The 13474-nt window shown below is 50.0% G+C and overlaps 1 protein-coding gene across 1 annotated transcript in view; it reads right to left on the bottom strand.

Annotated features, from left to right (window-relative positions):
• Nucleotides 1–13474, bottom strand: part of LOC147986385 (uncharacterized) — a 67140-nt gene that overhangs the window by 24962 nt on the left and 28704 nt on the right. Inside the window, exon 3 of the mRNA XM_087541988.1 lies at nt 1883–1886. Coding sequence (XP_087398114.1) covers nt 1883–1886 — 4 coding nt within the window. The remainder of the gene's footprint in view (nt 1–1882; nt 1887–13474) is intronic.

Genomic DNA, 13474 nt, shown 5'->3' with positions numbered 1-13474 from the left:
GAAAATGAAACCAATTTCTACTTATTTTATAATTACCCCAATCAATACTGAACTGACTAAATCTGATGTATCTAATCAAGTTTCCGGTGCAAACATACAAGCTCATGTTGTTCTTGAGCCTGAAGTGTCTAATGAACAGACTGCTAATGAAGGATTTGATGCAAACATTTTACATGCTCCTGGTGATGAACATATAGTGTCTAATGAGGTATCTAATGCAAGCATTTTGCAAGCTCATTGAAGGATTTAGTGTCTAATGATGATCTACTATGTTGAGAGAGACAGAGATTTGCAGGCATTGATGACAAGCAAATTATAGTGCATTTTCATAGCTTGAGAAAACGTCGAGGCCATCTACCAGAAAGTCCCCGTATCATGACAACATAGCATAAATACTTTTATAATCTGTTTGAAACTATTGGCATACTTGTGCAGGATAGATATATTGATATGCAGTTTGCGCACCGGTTATACGTGCAATTACACTTCGATATTTTCAGCCAGAGAACGAATAATTCAAGCAGGTACAAACCATGTTTGTAGTCCTTGTACACCATGTTGCATTTTGTGTTTCTTGGTGCTTGCATCATTTAGTGTTTATAATCTGAACTACTTTGGATCATTAGCTGGTTTTCAAAGTGCATGTAGCTTCACATTTCTCAAGTTATGTTGATTTCCGGAGTGCAAGTGCCTTCGTATTTTTTAAGTTAAATGTTCACCCCTGGTAACTTGAATTCGTGGATCAGCCACTGCACACAAATCATACATGAATGCCAGTACGAATTAAATGAAATGCAGTGACTTACGCTAGCTCGTTGTACAGGCTCACTGCAGCTCTGCTTGCGCTTGGGATGTTCCATGTACAAGTCCATGTTACCACTTGCTTGGATGTGCAGGCCTTGTGCTCCTTGCATCCCCCTCTGCATTTTGACACGGCGAATGGTTGATCAAATAAGAGGAATCGACCTTGATGTTGTATCGGAGGACAGATACTTACAAGGTTATATGGGTGTGCTGGATGTGTACCAGATCCCGTAGCACCGTCATGCTTCGCTAAAATATGGATTTGCTTGTTTCAGATGATATCTCCAGAAGAAATAAGAGTTAAGGTCAGAGTTGCATAGGCGTGTAAGCTAAGAAAGCAGTGAAAGGATATCCAAACATCGTCGGAACAGTGCACAAGGGAGTGATGTGTGGATACCTAGTTCAGGCCGACGTTTGGGCATGCTCGCCTAGCTAGAGTGCGGGTCACTTCAGAGCCGATGAGGGTGATGCGCTGGCGTTGGCTAGCCGTGCACGGATGCAGATCTTGAGTGGCAGCGGAGCGCTACGATGCGGTGGACGAGACCGTTGGTGAAGCCCCAACGGCCTCGGGGGGCGGAGGTGTGACGATGTGCTCAGTGAAGTAGCCCCGGTGAGCTGGGAGACGGCGTCCGTGAAGCGCACCTGATGCGGTGGAACTCGATGTTTGTGAGGCACGTCAGTTGCAGCAGCCGACGTTGTCGGTGGACCACCCGGTGTGGTGGACGAGGGCGTAGATGAGGTAGCTCCGGTGCGGTGGTGAAGCGCGACCGTCGTCTTCATCATCGTCGTCCGGCACAGAGGTGGGGAACGGTGGGGAAAGAGACGAGACGAGGGGCGATTCGAGGGTTGGCGGCAAATTAGGGATTTGAGCAATCTGGGCACGGAAGGGGACGGTGGAGAAGAGAGATTTTGCAGGGCTGGAATTAGGGCCGCCAGATATTTCAATCCGAAACGTGGAAGCGCGAACTTATATTGTCGTCATCCTTTTTGGGGGGTGGGGGTGGGTGGCTGGGTGCTACGCGTTCGTCCGACACACGCGACCACCCCGACAGGGCTATGCTTCAGTGCCTTAAGGCACCTGCCTTTGTGTCCATGACATATGGGCCCAACAGGTGGCTGGCCCACATGTCAGTGACCCAAAGGCAGTTGCCTTTAAGGCACCGAAGCAGCGTCCACCCCGACACGACCCTGGTTTGCCTGGTGCGCCTACATTTGAGAATGCAAACGAATCTTCTTTCATTTGCAAACGAATCTGTATGTATTACCATGCCCGTGTTTTCCTTGCAATAATTAGTCATTCGAAACGAGATACTCCATCCATTCACTTTTGTAAGTCGTTTCAGACAACTTAAAATGAATTGTTTTGCACATTGTCTGAAATGTCTTCAAGGTCTTATAAAAGTGAACAGAGGGAGTACCAAGGTTGTCAGAATTACGATTTTGAATCGGATCGGAGCTCCGATGGCAGGATCGCAAATCATAGAATCTTCACTATCAGGATCGTAGAAACGTAGATTCTATGAACTAAAATCGTACAATCATAGGGGTTAGTTTGGATCGTAAAGTCATAGAATCGCGATTCTGACAACCTTGGGGAGTACTATAAATTATTTAATGAGCAGTTATTTGAAAAAAATCGAAACGGTACCCACGCTAACGTGGATTAGAGTGTGTCGGTGTCAAAACCGGCGGATCTCGGGTAGGGGGTCCCGAACTGTGCGTCTAGGAGAGATGGTAACAGGAGGCAAGGGACACGAAGTTTTACCCAGGTTCGGGCCCTCTCGATGGAGGTAAAACCCTATGTCCTGCTTGATTAATATTGATGATATGGGTAGTACAAGAGTAGATCTACCACGAGATCAGAGAGGCTAAACCCTAGAAGCTAGCCTATGGTATGATTGTTGTTGTGTATGTTGTCCTACGGACTAAAACCCTCCGGTTTATATAGACACCGGAGAGGGTTAGGGTTACACAAAGTCGGTTACAATGGTAGGAGATCTGCATATCCGTATCACCAAGCTTGCCTTCCACACCAAGGAAAATCCCTTCCGGACACGAGACGAAGTCTTCAATCTTGTATCTTCATAGTCCAGGAGTCCGGCTGAAGGTATAGTCCGGCCATCCGGACACCCCCTAATCCAGGACTCCCTCAGTAGCCCCCGAACCAGGCTTTAATGACGATGAGTCCGGCGCGCAGATTGTCTTCGGCATTGCAAGGCGGGTTCTCCTCCAAATTCCGTGTAACTTTTGAATAAAGTCCGGTTTCTTGTAAATGTTGCGCTCCTTGGCTTCTACGCCCAATAATGGCCGTCTCCCACGTGTCAAACAAATATGAAAAGTCTGAGTGTTTTTTCATTCACACCCCTAGCCGCGTAAATGAGCTGCCCATTTAAGGGGATGAGGATTTAGATCCAAACCACATCTTCCCCCTTCGCGAGTGTTCATCGGAGCGCATCCGACAAAGGTCCATTCCACCATGGCCAGCCATCGCAACTCCTCCTCTCGCCCTTCCAGCCCTCAGCCTGGATATTGGGAGAGATGCTCCGTCCCGCATAGCGAGCTAGTGACGCTCAAGACCAAGGGATTTCTCCCCCCAGCCTATATGATCCCGGTTCGAGCCGGTCTTGCCATCTATAACGGCGGAAAGCAAGCGGAGAGTGCCCCTAATCCCTCCAAAGGAGAGCAGGTATGCCTGATCCCTTATTTAATAAGAGGGCTCGGATTTCCAATCCATCCATTTCTTCGGGGGCTGCTGGAGTTCTACGGCCTCCAGCTACACAATCTCATGCCTGCCTCCGTATTGCATATCGCGGGCTTCGTAGCTCTCCACGAGCTGTTCTTGGGTGTTGAGGCTCATTTCGGGCTATGGAAAAGGTTATTCTGCCTTGTGCCCCGCTCTAAGGAGGGGTCAATGTATCAAGTGGGCGGAGCCGAAGTGTGGCGCATCGCCGGGACCGGATATCTATCCGGAACCCCAAAGAAGGCATCCGAAGAGTGGCCTTCGGAGTGGTTTTATATAGAGGACGTCCCGCTGTCGGATCCTATTCGGATCGGCCTCCCTGAGTTCGACAATGCTCCCTTAAAGAAACGCCTAAGCTGGCGTCCACGGAGCCCTCAGAGGGAAAGTGACAGGGACATCATTTACCTGATGGGCCGAATAAGATTGTTAGCCCATTCTGGACTGACCATGATCGGGGTTATGGCCGAATGCATCATGCGGGGGGGTGCAGCCGCTTCAGTATAGGAGCCACCCCATGTGGGACTTCAATGGGGAGGACGACGCCACCCGCTACGGCCGTAAGGGGCCGGATTCAGCCGCCGCTCTACTAAAGATCTTGTCCACTTTATATAAGGGAGAAGAGGAGGAATTCCTCCGCGTCAACCCACAGGGTGGATTCTCTATGCACAATCCCCCAAGCTGGGTAAGCGGTCGCATTTACTTGCCCATCCGTTTTGTATTCCCATTGTTAAATATTCAGTCTAACGACTTCAACGCAGGAACTGCGCCGGGCTGTTAAGGAAATAAACAGCCCTCCTCCACAACCCGAGGACCCAGGAAGGTCCTTCGACCCGGCCTCTCAAGAGGATCCGGACATATCTGTGGAGCTAATTGATGGAGTGTTCCATCAATTGAGCAAGGACAACGCCTTGGTGGCCATTACGGCCGATTACCCAGGGCTAATCCCGGCCTCCCAGGTAACCGAGATCGAAGTCCCAATACCCCGAATAGGTGTCCGCCCTCTCGTGTTTTCAGTTTCCTGATTACAACTGAGCTTTGCAGGGGAGGTTTTTGAGACGGGAGGCCGAACCTGCGGCGGCAAGCCAATGAGGGGCCGCAGGGCCCCGTGGGCAGAAAAGAGGTGCAGTCCGGACCGAGGCGTCAGCGCAAAGGTATGGCGCACCCCCTTATCCCAGGTGTTACACCTGCGAGGCATATTAACACTCGCGCTTTCTTCAGGACAAAGAGACCTCGCCGGACTATACCCGGAGAGGCTGCCAACCACGCCTCCACCAGCCAGGCTCCAAAGCCTGGTCCGGAGGTGGAGGCGAACACAAGGCGCGCACCGGACGCTCCTCCGATGGAGGATGTGGACAGGTTGTCTGCCACCAACTCTGAGGTGGAGAGTGCCATGAACCACAGGCGTCGCCGGACAATTCTTCGCGATGCTTGTTTCTCCCAAGAGGCATTAGATGCCTTTAATTCGAGATATGCATACCTCCGTGCCGCTCAAAATGGTCTAGCCAGAGCCACGGAGCGATATGTGAAAGACATACGGGTAAGAAAATTTTGGTAATTATATATATATACCAGTAGCCCCTGAGACTTGAAACAGTTAGAATAACTGATTTAAGGATCATTTGTTATGCAGGTTCTTACAGAAAAGAATTCCCTACTGTCCAAGGAGCTAGAAGAGTGCAAAGCCCAACTTGAGGCCGCACTAGCCGTGGCAGGAGAGCCCAAGGAGACCCCCTCTGGTAATATACACTTCGAAAGATAAGTATTTTGCGAAGCACGACATGGGTGCGAATTTGACAAATGAAATTGCAGATGGTGCCGGATTGAATCCAGAAAGGCAACACCTCCTACGCCAGCTAAAAGCTGGTGAGAAGGTGCTGACAAAGGTGAGGCGGGAGAAGAACGATCTCCAAGATGCCAACACCAAGCTGGGCGTCGAGCTGAAAGATGTTCGTGCCCAGCTGTCAGACTCCGTTAAGGAGAATCAGCGGCTTCGGCGCGGCATTTTTAGTAAGTGCTTAAACGAACCTTTGAAAGAAAGTTCGGCGGGGAAGTCGACTAACAGAGCAATGTCTGTAGGTGTGCTAACAGGTCGTCCTGCAGAGGAGATGCCCGGTTCTACGGGTGACCTTCTCCCCGAGCTCTCGCAACTGCTCGATCGAGTTCGGCAGGCGATGCAAGGCGTCGCCCAGGCCCTGTGGCCATCCATCTCCATGCCCAAAGGTCTTGGAGAGCTTGTGGAGAAGCTAAAGGGAGCACGGCGGCGCTTCCGATTGTGGAAGATATCGGCCTGCCGTTAAGGTGCTAGGGAGGCCTAGGCCATGGTGAAGACGCGGTACACAAAGGCTGACCCCAACCACATGGCCGAGGTCGGTCCTGTAGGGCCCGATGGGAAGGAGATCCCTGTAAGCTTAGTATACGGCCAAGTAGAGTTGGCCGCAAAGTATTCCCAGCAGGACTATAAATTAGACAGCCTGTTAGATGGTATTGAAGAGGAATACAATCAATCAAAATGACTATGTAATTTAATTGACATTTATAATGCCTTCTAGCCAGATTGTAGATCATTTGCCATGGCCGACCTTTTCGCTTCAGCCTCGGGACCTGACGGTCCGGAGTGTGTCCGAATTCCCATGCGGTTATATAGGAACCGGGGAATGCATGGAGACCAGGCGTAGGGGTCATTAGTGCGTGAACAGACAAGTGCCCGACAAGTTATGTTATATTACATGGTTAGTAAGAAACATCTTCCAGGGAGAATAGTTCCGTTAGGGGTTCCTTTCCCTGGGGGGCATGCCCTAAAGTGCATGTCCATGCTGCGAAAAGAAACGCAGGAAAAAACATCTGCGGGCGTATAGATAAATAAAAAAAGATCATCTTTAGTTCACCGACCGAATATTCCCTTAAGAACGCTAGCTTTTGGCTTCACCCAGTCTGAGGTACACGTCCGGCTGACCCGGCAGTAACAATCGCAGAGGTGCTCCCTTTACCACCTAGCCGAACAATCGGGAATGTAGGGGTAAGCACAGGAGCCAGGCAACCCAGCTTGGCCAAAACTTAAGTCATATCGATGCATATAATGGTGAATAAAAGGTACATGCGGAAGTGTGACACGTGTGTTGGGCATGAAGCCCATATAAATAAGCTTCTGTTTAAAGAAGCCCCCAGGTTTAATGAGCGTGGATAGCGCGTCACTTTATGAGCCTTTAAAGGCTATAAGAGAGAGAGAGAGAGAAGAAGAGCAATATAAGACAGAAAGTATATAAAAAATGGACAGAGGAAAGAGACGAACACAGAGTCCGGCGCTAGGCATAGAATCTTCGGAGACGGGCTGCGTTCCATGGGTTCGGCTCAAGTCGGTTATCCGATGCATCTCGCAGGAGGTACGCTCCACCAGTCAGGACTTGATCAATTATGAGGGGACCTTCCCACTTGGGCTTGAGTTTGTCCTTTTTCTTGTCCGGTAGTCGTAGAACTAATTTGCCGACGTTGTAATTTTTGGCCCGTACTTCTCTGCTTTGGTATCTTCGAGCCTGCTGTCGATAGAATGCAAAGCGGGCTTTTGCCACGTCACGCTCCTCCTCCAATGCGTCCATGCTGTCCTGTCGATCGAGCTCGGCTTCTCTTTCTTCGTACATGCGCACTCGAGGTGAGTCATGAATTATGTCGCAAGGCAAAACTGCCTCTGCGCCGTACACCATAAAGAATGGTGTGTATCCGGTGGTGCGATTCGGCGTGGTCCGCAGCCCCCAGAGTACGGAGTCGAGCTCCTCTACCCAGTGCGTGTTAGATTCCTTGAGGGACCGCACTAATCTGGGTTTGATGCCGCTCATGATAAGACCATTTGCATGTTCGACCTGGCCGTTAGTTTGTGGGTGATAGATGGAAGCATAATCGAGCTTGATGCCCATGTTTTTGCACCAGAGTTTTACCTCGTCGGCCGTAAAGTTCGTGCCGTTATCTGTGATGATGCTGTGGGGGACGCCGTAACGGTGTACAACCCCGGATATAAAGTCTATCACCGCTCCGGATTCGGACGTCTTAACAGGCTTGGCTTCTATCCATTTGGTGAACTTATCCACCATGACCAGTAAGTATTTTTGCTTGTGGGTTCCGCCTTTAAGGGGTCCAACCATGTCAAGCCCCCAGACCGCGAAGGGCCAAGTGATGGGGATAGTTTGGAGGGCGGTGGGTGGCATATGGCTTTGGTTTGCAAAGAGCTGGCAACCGGTGCATCGTTGGACTAAGTCCTGGGCGTCTGCCCGGGCCGTCGGCCAATAAAAGCCTGTACGGAAGGCCTTGCTTACAAGGGACCGAGCTGCCACGTGATGACCGCCGAGTCCGGCATGAATTTCAGCCAGGAGGTTCCGCCCTTCCTCTTCAGAGATGCACCTTTGAAGGACTCCGGTAGTGCTTTTCTTATAAAGCTCTCCCTCATGGACTTTCTAGGCTTTGGATCGCCGCACTATGCAGCGTGCCTCATTTTGGTCCTCGGGGAGTTCCTGCCTAGTAAGGTAGGCGAGGAATGGTTCCATCCATGGGGCGATAACGGCCATTATTACATGGGCTGAAGGGGTTATTTCATTGGCAGAGCCTCCAATTGTGTCAGAATGATCGGTGTCGGGCAGTGTGGTTGGGTCTGGGCTGTTATTGTTCGGCTCCCCTTCCCATACTACGGATGGCTTGAACAGCCTTTCCAAGAAGATGTTGGGGGGGACTACATCGCGTTTTGCGCCGATGCGTTCCAGGACATTTGCCGCCTGATTATTTTCCCGGGCTACATGGTGGAATTTGAGCCCTTTGAACCGAGCTGACATTTTTAGGACGGCATTGCGATAGGCTGCCATTTTTGGATCCTTGGCATCGAAGTCTCCATTTATTTGGGATATTGCGAGGTTCGAGTCCCCGCGCACCTCTAGGCGTTGAATGCCCATGGATACTGCCATCCGGAGACCATGTAAAAGGGCCTCGTATTCGGCTGCATTGTTGGAGTCCGTGTACATAATCTGGAGTACGTATTGAACTGTGTCTCCTGTAGGGGACGTCAAAACGACGCCAGCCCCCAGTCCGGCCAACATCTTGGAGCCGTCGAAATGCATGATCCAATTTGAATATGTGTCGTACTCTTTAGGGAGTTCGGCCTCCGTCCATTCTGCGACGAAGTCGGCCAAGACTTGCGACTTGATGGCTCGTCGTGGCTTATAAGTTATGTCGAACGGGAGGAGCTCAATGGCCCATTTTGCAATCCGGCCCATTGCGTCATGGTTGTTTATTATATCGTTAAGTGGTACTTCCGAGGCTACTGTTATTGAACACTCTTGAAAGTAGTGTCGTAGCTTCCGGGATGCCATGAATACCGCGTACGCAATATTTTGATAATGCGGGTACCGTGATTTGCAGGGAGTGAGGACAGTGGACACATAATAGACCAGCTTTTGAAGGGGAATTTGTGTCCGTCCGTTTCTCGTTCGATGACGAGCATTGCGCTTACAACCTGATGTGTTGCTGCAATGTATAATAGCATTGGTTCGCCAATGTTTGGCACGGCCAGGACTGGGTTTGTTGCCAATATGGCTTTTATTTCTTCGAGTCCGGCCGTGGCTGCATCCGTCCATTCGAAGTGTTCGGTGCGCCGAAGGAGGCGGTAAAGGGGTAGGGCTTTTTCTCCCAAGCGGGAGATAAAGCGGCTTAGAGCCGCCACGCATCCGGTTAACTTTTGTATCTATTTGAGGTCCTTTGGGATATCCAGTTGCGACAAGGCTCGGATCTTGGCTGGATTTGCTTCAATTCCTCTACCGGATACAATGAAGCCCAAGAGCTTTCCGGCTGGAACGCCGAAAACACATTTTTCCGGGTTGAGCTTGATGTCGTATGTTCGGAGGTTATCAAATGTGATCCTCAAGTCGTCTACTAGAGATTCGACATGTCTTGTTTTGACGACCACATCATCTACATATGCCTCCACTGTTTTGCCGATCTGGGTTGCCAGACATGTTTGAATCATGCGCTGATATGTTGCGCCGGCGTTTTTCAGCCTGAAGGGCATTGTGTTGAAGCAGAATGGGCCGTATGGTGTGATAAATGCCGTTGCGGCTTGGTCTGATTCTGCCATCTTGATTTGATGGTAGCCGGAATATGCGTCGAGGAAACAAAACGAATCATGTCCTGCGGTGGCGTCGATAATTTGATCGATGCGGGGGAGGGGGAAGGGATCCTTTGGGCAAGCCTTGTTAAGGTCTTTAAAATCAAGGCACAGGCGCCAGGATTTGTCCTTCTTTGGTACCATCACCAGATTTGCTAGCCAGTCCGGATGTTTTATATCTCTGATGAATCCGGCCTCCAATAGCTTTGCTAGCTCCTCTCCTATGGCCTGTCTCTTAGGTTCGGAAAAACACCGAAGAGCCTGTTTGAGAGGTTTGAATCCTGTTTGGATATTTAAGCTGTGCTCGGCCAGCCTGCGCGAGATTCCTGGCATGTCTGACGGGTGCCAGGCGAAAATGTCCTAGTTCTCACGTAGGAACTCTCGCAGTGCGGCATCTACATCAGGGTTTAACTGTGCCCCGATGGAAGCTGTTTTATTAGGGTCCGTTGGATGGACTTGGAATTTGACTATTTCGTCCGCCGGTTTAAAGGAGGTGGACTTGGATCTTTTGTTGAGTACCACATCGTCCCTATTCACCGTAGAGCGCAGCGCAGTCAGTTCCTCAGCCGCTAGGGCTTCGGATAGTGCCTCGAGGGCCAGTACGGCTGTCTTGTTTTCGGCGCGGAGTGCTATGTCCGGATCACTAGCGAGAGTGATGATCCCGTTAGGCCCGGGCATCTTGAGCTTCATGTACCCGTAATGGGGTATTGCTTGGAAGATTGTAAACGCTTCCCGCCCTAGCAGAGCGTGATAACCGCTGCTGAACGGAGCCACATCGAACGTGACCTCTTCGGACCTGTAATTATCCGGTGTGCCGAACACCACATCTAGTGTGATTTTTCCTGTACAGCGCGCTTCCCGACTGGAGATTATTCCTCTAAAGGTTGTGCTGCTTCGCTCAATGCGGTTCCAGTCTATTTCCATTTTTTGAACGGTTTCCTCATAGATGAGGTTCAATCCGCTGCCGTCGTCCATGAGTACCTTGGTAAGCCGAAAGCCGTCCACTATTGGACTGAGGACCAATGCGGCTGGTGCTCGGGCTGTTCGGAATTTAGGTTCATCACTGGCGTTAAAGGTAATAGCCGTGTCACTCCATGGGTTTATTGTTGCTACTTGGTAGACTTCGGCAAGGCTGCGGAGTGTTCTTTTTCGCATATTATTTGATGCGAAAGTCTCGAAGACTGTTAATACCGTATTGGTGTCTCTGGGGTGGCTTTCTGTGGCCTCCGTAATTAGGAGATCTTCGCCAATTTTGGCCACCTGTCGGAGTATCCAACATGCTCTAAGGCTGTGAGTTGGTGTGGCGTCCTCTGTACTGTGAATTTTACAGGGTCCATTAAGCCATCCTTCCAGTACGGTTCCATGCCCTGTAGAGGTTTTTTGCTTTTTGGTGCTTGACCCGGGTGTCTGGCGATGATGCACCCTTTTATTTCGGACTGGGTTTGTATTCAGGGCCGGATCGTCCCAAAATTTTATTTCGGTTTTCCAGGCGCTTTCCATCGCACAGTACTTTCGCACGATGGACGCCAAGTCAGCGAAGCATGCAATATCACGGCGACTTATGGCGTTGAGGATTCCCTTGTCCGTGCAATTATTGCAAAAGATTGAGATTGCGTCTTCCTCGCGGCAGTCCTTTACCCTGTTCTTAACCAGGAGGAATCTGGCCCAGTAATGATGTACTGTTTCATCGGGCTCTTGCCTGATTTGGGGTAGATCGCTTATGTTCGGGTGGGTGGGCGGAATTAAACCCGAAGCCTCACCCCATCTAAGGCTCAGAGGCCGAGGAATTTCCGAACTCGAAAATTTGGATTCCTGGATGTTGTCCAATGAATCCAGCCCGTCGCCTGACTCTAAGTTCAGGTCTTGAGTGATATCCTCCCCTCCGCGGGTATCGGGCTTGGAGGGATCGGGAATCCAGACGTAGCTAGTCCTTAAGATAGATGAAGGGTCGCTGCACTGTCCCTCTACCACGGGAACGTGATGGGTGACTTGGGGAGAGTTAATCTTTCTCAGATCGGGTTTAGGCCCAATCTGGTCGTAATCGGTAGCAACTCCCAGGGCGGCGATACGATCCAAGAGCTCGTTTATGGAGGAGAGATCCATTGGATCTAACTGCTCGACGAGTTCCGAGCTGACATGAAGATTGTTTTCGATGGCTCGAGAGGTCATCGTCGGCGCAGAAGCCGAACAGGCGGTCATAAGAAAACCACCTAGCCGGAGGGTTTGGCCGACAGCCAAAGCTCCCTTAGCAACGGTGTCGTATTTAAAGACGGGACGAGGCATCCTTCCTGATGGCGACAACACAGAGGAAATCTCAATGAAAGCACCAATGTCGGTGTCAAAACCGGCGGATCTCGGGTAGGGGGTCCCGAACTGTGCGTCTAGGCCGGATGGTAACAGGAGGCAAGGGACACGAAGTTTTACCCAGGTTCGGGCCCTCTCGATGGAGGTAAAACCCTACGTCCTGCTTGATTAATATTGATGATATGGGTAGTACAAGAGTAGATCTACCACGAGATCAGAGAGGCTAAACCCTAGAAGCTAGCCTATGGTACGATTGTTGTTGTGTATGTTGTCCTACGGACTAAAACCCTCCAGTTTATATAGACACCAGAGAGGGTTAGGGTTACACAAAGTCGGTTACAATGGTAGGATATCTACATATCCGTATCACCAAGCTTGCCTTCCATGCCAAGGAAAGTCCCTTACGGACACGGGACGAAGTCTTCAATCTTGTATCTTCATAGTCCAGGAGTCCGGCTGAAGGTATAGTCCGGCCATCCGGACACCCCCTAATCCAGGACTCCCTCAGAGTGTGTGTCACATAATTAGTTATTTGAATTAGAGTATGTGTCACGTAGTTAGTTATTTGAATTAGAGTGTGTGTCACGTAGCGATCTCCAATTCTAACATGAATTTCACATTTCACTGTATCCACGCTACTTTTTTAATACAAATTCATATGTATATGATGAACACCATGGTAGTGAGAAAATTTTTGGATGGATTCAAACATATGACCTACAAAATAGCACAACAAACTGAGTCAATGTCAACTTTTTGAAACTTAGTATGGCACAAATTCGAAATAATTACCCGTATGCCTGGTCCTCGGTTCAAATCTTACAATGTACACTGAATTGAAACATCGATATTAAGTCTCGTACTATGTACATTCAAATGTTGTTTTTAGCCCCCCCCCCCCCCCCCCCGCACAAACGTTGCATACTTCCTGTATCGGTCAATCTTCCTCTCCTAACCACCTTAGGAAGCTATCGGTTTCCAACACACGCTCATTCTTTCTCTCCATGTTTCGATCTCTAAGTCTCTCAACTACACAACCCCTTTTTCCACTCTGTTACCAAATGTATTTACCTCACACACCCGCCATTGCACCCCATGCCGAGCTCTCTCTCTCCCCCCTCTCCCTCTCACCCTCTCGCGCTAAATACATGCATTGCCTATCTAGCCCCCAACCTCTCGTGCATGCGCACGCACGCACATTGTATATCTAGGTCACTCCCTCGAGACTGTCTCACTCTTTCTTCCGCACGGCGGGCCACACTTGCTCAATATCGCTCTCTTTATCTGAGTCTCGTTTAACCTCGTTTTCTTTCACACACAAATGATATACCTCCCTGTTCGGGCCTCAATCGACACACTCTATACTCTCTCACGCAGATTGTCTATCTAGGTCAGTCCATCCAAGCCGCCACCACTCTTTCGACCTCATGGTAGGCCACGCTCACTCAATCTCTCTCTCTCTGTATGTCTCGATTGACCTCGTTCTT

This window comes from Triticum urartu, chromosome 2A (assembly GCF_056163025.1).
Source record: "Triticum urartu cultivar PI428250 chromosome 2A, HENAU_Tu73, whole genome shotgun sequence".
Classification (NCBI taxonomy): Eukaryota; Viridiplantae; Streptophyta; class Magnoliopsida; order Poales; family Poaceae; genus Triticum; species Triticum urartu.
Note: the sequence above shows the minus strand (reverse complement) of the source record. Positions and strands in the feature narration are given on the sequence as shown.